We start from the raw sequence: 7,422 nt of genomic DNA, 5'->3' as shown, positions 1-7,422 counted from the left end.
CCGCTAATCCCCCCTCCTCCCCCGCTAATCCCCCCCCCACCCCCGCTAATCCCCCCCCCACCTCCCCCGCTAATCCCCCCCCCACCTCCCCCGCTAATCCCTCCCCTCCTCCCCCGCTAATTCCCCCCCACTCCTTCCCCCGCTAATCCCCCCTCCTCCCAAGGTAATTCCCCCTCCCTCTCCCAATCCCTCTCCTCCTCCCCGGGTAATCCCCCCTCCCTCTCCCAATCCCTCTCCTCCTCCCCGGGTAATCCCCCCTCCTCCCCGGGTAATCCCCCTCCCTCTCCCCCCCGGGTAATCCCCCTCCCTCTCCCCCACTAATCCCCCCCTCCTCCCCCGCTAATTCCCCCTCCCCAGGTAATTCCCCTCCCTCTCCCCCTCCTCCCCGGGTAATCCCCCTCCCTCTTCCCCACTAATCCCCCCCTCCTCCCCCACTAATCCCCACCTCCTCCCCCGCTAATTCCCCCTCCCTCCCCAGGTAATTCCCCCTCCCTCCCCTCCCCAGGTAATTCCCCCTCCCTAGGTAATTCCCCCTCCCTAGGTAATTCCCACTCCCTAACCCCCCTCTCCCAATCCCTCCTCCTCGGGTAATCCCTTTCCCCCAATCCCCCTCCCCCGCTAATCCCCCCTCCTCCCCAGGTAATTCCCCCTCCCTCTCCACCCTCTCCAAATCCCTCTCCTCCTCCCCGGGTAATTCCCCCTCCCTCTCAACCCTCTCCAAATCCCTCTCCTCCTCCCCGGGTATTCCCCCCTCCTCCTCCCCGGGTAATTCCCCCTCCCTCTCCACCCTCTCCAAATCCCTCTCCTCCTCCCCGGGTATTCCCCCCTCCTCCTCCTCCCCGGGTATTCCCCCCTCCTCCTCCTCCCCGGGTAATCCCCCTCCCACTCCCCCAATCCCCCTCCCCCGGTAATTCCTCCCCCCTCCTCCCCCGCTAATCCCCCCCCTCCTCCCCCACTAATCGCCCCCCCTCCTCCCCCGCTAATCCCGCCTCCTCCCCCGCTAATCCCCCCCACCTCCCCCCTCCTCCCCGGGTAATCCCCCTCCCACTCCCCCAATCCCCCTCCCCCGGTAATTCCTCCCCCCTCCTCCCCCGGTAATTCCTCCCCCCTCCCACTCCCCCAATCCCCCTCCCCCGGTAATTCCTCCCCCCTCCTCCCCCGGTAATTCCTCCCCCCTCCTCCCCCGGTAATTCCTCCCCCCTCCTCCCCCGCTAATCCCCCCCCTCCTCCCCCACTAATCGCCCCCCCTCCTCCCCCGCTAATCCCGCCTCCTCCCCCGCTAATCCCCCCCACCTCCCCCGCTAATCCCTCTCCTCCTCCCCGGGTATTCCCCCCTCCTCCTCCCCGGGTATTCCCCCCTCCTCCTCCTCCTCCTCCCCGGGTAATCCCGCTCCCACTCCCCCAATCCCCCTCCCCCGGTAATTCCTCCCCCCCGCTAATCGCCCCCCTCCTCCCCCGCTAATCGCCCCCCCTCCTCCCCCGCTAATCGCCCCCCTCCTCCCCCGCTAATCGCCCCCCCTCCTCCCCCGCTAATCGCCCCCCCTCCTCCCCGCTAATCCCGCCTCCTCCCCCGCTAATCCCCCCCACCTCCCCCCCCTCCTCCCCAGGTAATTCCCCCTCCCTCTCCCCCCTCTCCTCTCCTCCTCGCTATTCCCCCCCCTCCTCCCCAGGTAATTCCCCCTCCCTCTCCCCCCTCTCCTCTCCTCCTCCCCGGGTAATCCCCCCTCCTCCCCGGGTAATCCCCCCACCTCCTCCTCCCCGGGTAATCCCCCCTCCTCCTCCCCCGCTAATCCCCCCTCCTCCTCCCCGGGTAATCCCCCCTCCTCCTCCCCGGGTAATCCCCCCTCCTCCTCCCCCGGTAATTCCTCCCCCGCTAATCCCCCCCTCCTCCCCCGCTAATCCCCCCCTCCTCCTCCCCGGGTAATCCCCCCTCCTCCTCCTCCCCGGGTAATCCCCCCTCCTCCTCGGGTAATCCCCCCCCTCCTCCTCGGGTAATCCCCCTCACTCTCCCCAGGTAATTCCTCCCCCGCTAATCCCCCCCTCCGCTAATCCCCCCCTCCTCCCCCGCTAATCCCCCCCTCCTCCCCCCCCTGTGGCCGGTTCCCCGGGTGATTTTGCCCCCACATGACGCGATATAACGGGCCTGCAGGAACTCACACACGCGGTATATACATTGTATCACGTCTGCCCTTCCTCCCACTTCCCGCGGTTGCCATGGTTACGGGCCAGCCTCCCCTGGCAGGCACCCACTTGTTGCTATGGTAACGCTGCAGTTCTGCCCCCCCACTCCCCCAAAGAGATTCGCGGGTCTCGCGGTATCTCCCCGGACACCGGCCGCACAAAGGGACCGGACAGGGGGAGACTTACAGTGAGTATAACCCCCCCTCACCCCTCTGTAACGCTGCACCCCCCCACTCCTCTAACACTGCTGCCCCCCCCCACCCCTCTGTAACACTGCTCCCCCCCTCACCCCTCTGTAACACTGCTCCCCCCCCACTCCTCTAACACTGCTGCCCCCCTCACCCCTCTGTAACACTGCTCCCCCCACCCCTCTGTAACACTGCTCCCCCCTCACCCCTCTGTAACGCTGCTCCCCCACCCCTCTGTAACGCTGCTGCCCCCCCTACCCCTCTGTAACACTGCTGCCCCCCCACCCCTCTGTAACACTGATGCCCCCCCTCACCCCTCTGTAACACTGCTCCCCCCACCCCTCTGTAACACTGCTCCCCCCACCCCTCTGTAACACTGCTCCCCCCCTCACCCCTCTGTAACGCTGCTCCCCCACCCCTCTGTAACGCTGCTGCCCCCCTACCCCTCTGTAACACTGATGCCCCCCCTCACCCCTCTGTAACACTGCTGCCCCCCTCACCCCTCTGTAACACTGCTGCCCCCCTCACCCCTCTGTAACACTGCTGCCCCCCTCACCCCTCTGTAACACTGCTGCCCCCCTCACCCCTCTGTAACACTGCTGCCCCCGTCCTCTCACCCCTCTGTAACACTACTGCCCTTAAATACCCCTCTGTAACACTGCTGCCCCCCAATAACCCTCCATTACTTTTACCAGACACATATATGCACGCACGCGCGCTCCCCCCCCAGACCACCTCCATCCATTGCCCCCCACATAGTGCAGATACTGCTCAGCCCCACCTCATACTGTCTATAATTGCCCTCTAATAGCACATCCCCTGAATCACGCCCCCCGCCTCTTTAACACTGCTGCCCCCTCCACTCCCTGTGTAACACTGCCATACCCTAATGTCTGCTCCCCCCTTTGTCACTTTTACCACTTGTCAGTTACCCCCCACATTACAATATATCTGCCCCATCCTTCCCCATGTCACACTGAAAGCCCCTCAATAAATAAATATTTGCTTCTTTCTGTCCTCAAGTCACTCAAATCCCTTCCTGACATAGACTCTCACCCCTTCAAACTGCCCCTTGTACATGTGACACCTGCCCTCAGCTACACGCCCACTGTCAGTGTGCTCCCCAATCACTGCCCCATGTACATGTGACACCTGCCCCAGCTACATACCCACTGTCAGTGTGCTCCTCAATCACTGCCCCATGTACATGTGACATCTGCCCCCAGATACATACCCACTGTCAGTGTGCTCCCCAATCACTGCCCCATGTACATGTGACATCTGCCCCCAGCTACATACCCACTGTCAGTGTGCTCCCCAATCACTGCCACATGTACATGTGACACCTGCCCCAGCTACATACCCACTGTCAGTGTGCTCCCCAATCACAGCCACATGTACATGTGACACCTGCCCCCAGCTACATACCCACTGTCAGTGTGCTCCCCAATCACTGCCCCATGTACATGTGACACCTGCCCCAGCTACATACCCACTGTCAGTGTGCTCCCCAATCACAGCCACATGTACATGTGACACCTGCCCCCAGCTACATACCCACTGTCAGTGTGCTCCCCAATCACTGCCACATGTACATGTGACACCTGCCCCCAGCTACATACCCACTGTCAGTGTGCTCCCCAATCACAGCCACATGTACATGTGACACCTGCCCCCAGCTACATACCCACTGTCAGTGTGCTCCCCAATCACTGCCACATGTACATGTGACACCTGCCCCCAGCTACATACCCACTGTCAGTGTGCTCCCCAATCACAGCCACATGTACATGTGACACCTGCCCCCAGCTACATACCCACTGTCAGTGTGCTCCCCAATCACTGCCACATGTACATGTGACACCTGCCCCCAGCTACATACCCACTGTCAGTGTGCTCCCCAATCACAGCCACATGTACATGTACATGTGACACCTGCCCCAGCTACATACCCACTGTCAGTGTGCTCCCCAATCACTGCCCCAGCTACATACCCACTGTCAGTGTGCTCCCCAATCACTGCCCCATGTACAGGCATACCCCACATTAACGTACGCAATGGGACCGGAGCATGTATGTAAAGCGAAAATGTACTTAAAGTGAAGCACTACCTTTCCCCACTTATCGATGCATGTACTGTGCTGCAATCATCATATACGTGCATAACTGATGTAAATAACGCATGTGTAACAGGCTCTATAGTCTCCCCGTTTGCGCACACCTTCGTTACAGGTAGGGAGCCGGTATTACTGTTCAGGACGTGCTGACTGGCGCATGCGTGAGCTGCCGTTTGCCTATTGAGCGAAATGTACTTACTCACGAGTGTACTTAAAGTGAGTGTACTTAAACCGGGGTATGCCTGTACATGTGACACCTGCCCCAGCTACACGCCCACTGTCAGTGTGCTCCTCAATCACTGCCCCATGTACATGTGACACCTGCCCCCAGCTACATACCCACTGTCAGTGTGCTCCCCAATCACTGCCCCATGTACATGTGACACCTGCCCCCAGCTACATACCCACTGTCAGTGTGCTCCCCAATCACTGCCCCATGTACATGTGACACCTGCCCCCAGCTACATACCCACTGTCAGTGTGCTCCTCAATCACTGCCCCATGTACATGTGACACCTGCCCCCAGCTACATACCCACTGTCAGTGTGCTCCCCAATCACTGCCCCATGTACATGTGACATCTGCCCCCAGCTACATACCCACTGTCACTGTGCTCCCCAATCACTGCCCCATGTACATGTGACACCTGCCGCAGCTATATACCCACTGTCAGTGTGCTCCCCAATCACTGCCCCATGTACATGTGACACCTGCCCCCAGCTACACGCCCACTGTCAGTGTGCCCCCCCAATCACTGCCCCATGTACATGTGACACCTGCCCCCAGCTACACGCCCACTGTCAGTGTGCCCCCCCAATCACTGCCCCATGTACATGTGACACCTGCCCCAGCTACATACCCACTGTCACTGTGCTCCCCAATCACTGCCCCATGTACATGTGACACCTGCCCCCAGCTACACACACACACTGTCAGTGTGCTCCCCAATCACTGCCCCATGTACATGTGACACCTGCCGCAGCTACATACCCACTGTCAGTGTGCTCCCCAATCACAGCCCCATGTACATGTGACACCTGCCCCAGCTACATACCCACTGTCAGTGTGCTCCCCAATCACTGCCCCATGTACATGTGACACCTGCCCCAGCTACATACCCACTGTCAGTGTGCTCCCCAATCACTGCCCCATGTACATGTGACACTTGCCCCCAGCTACATACCCACTGTCAGTGTGCTCCCCAATTACTGCCCCCTGTAACTAGTTGTCACTGTTGCAACCTGTCCCATTCACAATACAAGTCACTAAGGCAGTTTATCATGCGCAATCCTTGCACAATTATACATAATTGACCCCATATCCTGGCCTGTTCAATGCCCTTTTCCATTCTCAGGTCTTTGTCCAATAACTTTTTGCTTTTACAATTGCCCCAGTAGCACATATAATTGTCCGATTACTTATCAATCCGCGGGGAGCGTCACACGCCGTTACTTTTCAGTAACATCACTTGTTTTCATGCCTGTTAATTATTTCCAGGTGTAATCTCTACTCTTCACTAAAAAATGGCAACTCCTACAGCCGTGAACCCCAGCGGTGAGTATACAGCAACCCACCGCCATGTAATGAGTATACAGCAACCCACCGCCATGTAATGAGTATACAGCAACCCACCTCCATGTAATGAGTATACAGTAACCCCCCGCCATGTAATGAGTATACAGTAACCCCCCGCCATGTAATGAGTATACAGTAACCCACCTCCATGTAATGAGTATACAGCAACCCACCGCCATGTAATGAGTATACAGTAACCCACCGCCATGTAATGAGTATACAGCAACCCACCGCCATGTAATGAGTATACAGCAACCCACCTCCATGTAATGAGTATACAGCAACCCACCTCCATGTAATGAGTATACAGCAACCCACCTCCATGTAATGAGTATACAGTAACCCACCGCCATGTAATGAGTATACAGTCTCCCACCTCCATGTAATGAGTATACAGTAACCCACCTCCATGTAATGAGTATACAGTCTCCCACCTCCATGTAATGAGTATACAGTCTCCCACCTCCATGTAATGAGTATACGGTAACCCACCTCCATGTAATGAGTATACGGTAACCCACCTCCATGTAATGAGTATACGGTAACCCACCTCCATGTAATGAGTATACAGTCTCCCACCTCCATGTAATGAGTATACAGTAACCCACCTCCATGTAATGAGTATACAGTAACCCACCTCCATGTAATGAGTATACAGTCTCCCACCCCCATGTAATGAGTATACAGTAACCCACCCCCATGTAATGAGTATACAGCAACCCACCTCCATGTAATGAGTATACAGTAACCCACCTCCATGTAATGAGTATACAGTAACCCACCTCCATGTAATGAGTATACAGTAACCCACCGCCATGTAATGAGTATACAGTAACCCACCGCCATGTAATGAGTATACAGTAACCCACCTCCATGTAATGAGTATACAGTAACCCACCGCCATGTAATGAGTATACAGTAACCCACCTCCATGTAATGAGTATACAGTAACCCACCTCCATGTAATGAGTATACAGTAACCCACCTCCATGTAATGAGTATACAGTAACCCACCTCCATGTAATGAGTATACAGTAACCCAGCGCCATGTAATGAGTATACAGTAACCCAGCGCCATGTAATGAGTATACAGTCTCCCACCTCCATGTAATGAGTATACAGTAACCCACCTCCATGTAATGAGTATACAGTAACCCACCGCCATGTAATGAGTATACAGTAACCCACCGCCATGTAATGAGTATACAGTAACCCCCCGCCATGTAATGAGTATACAGTAACCCCCCGCCATGTAATGAGTATACAGTAACCCCCCGCCATGTAATGAGTATACAGTAACCCACCTCCATGTAATGAGTATACAGTCTCCCACCTCCATGTAATGAGTATACGGTAACTCA

General features: G+C 57.0%; 1 protein-coding gene across 1 annotated transcript in view; it reads left to right on the top strand.

Annotated features, from left to right (window-relative positions):
• Positions 1-2,137: 2,137 nt before the first annotated feature.
• The window catches only part of ARNT2 (aryl hydrocarbon receptor nuclear translocator 2), a 65,864-nt gene continuing 60,579 nt past the window's right edge, over positions 2,138-7,422 (top strand). Inside the window, exons 1-2 of the mRNA XM_075575146.1 lie at positions 2,138-2,368; positions 5,984-6,040. Of these exons, the coding sequence (XP_075431261.1) occupies positions 6,010-6,040 (31 nt within the window). The 5' untranslated portion in view covers positions 2,138-2,368; positions 5,984-6,009. The remainder of the gene's footprint in view (positions 2,369-5,983; positions 6,041-7,422) is intronic.

This window comes from Ascaphus truei, chromosome 18 (genome assembly GCF_040206685.1).
Source record: "Ascaphus truei isolate aAscTru1 chromosome 18, aAscTru1.hap1, whole genome shotgun sequence".
In the NCBI taxonomy this organism is placed as follows: domain Eukaryota; kingdom Metazoa; phylum Chordata; class Amphibia; order Anura; family Ascaphidae; genus Ascaphus; species Ascaphus truei.
Note: the sequence above shows the minus strand (reverse complement) of the source record. Positions and strands in the feature narration are given on the sequence as shown.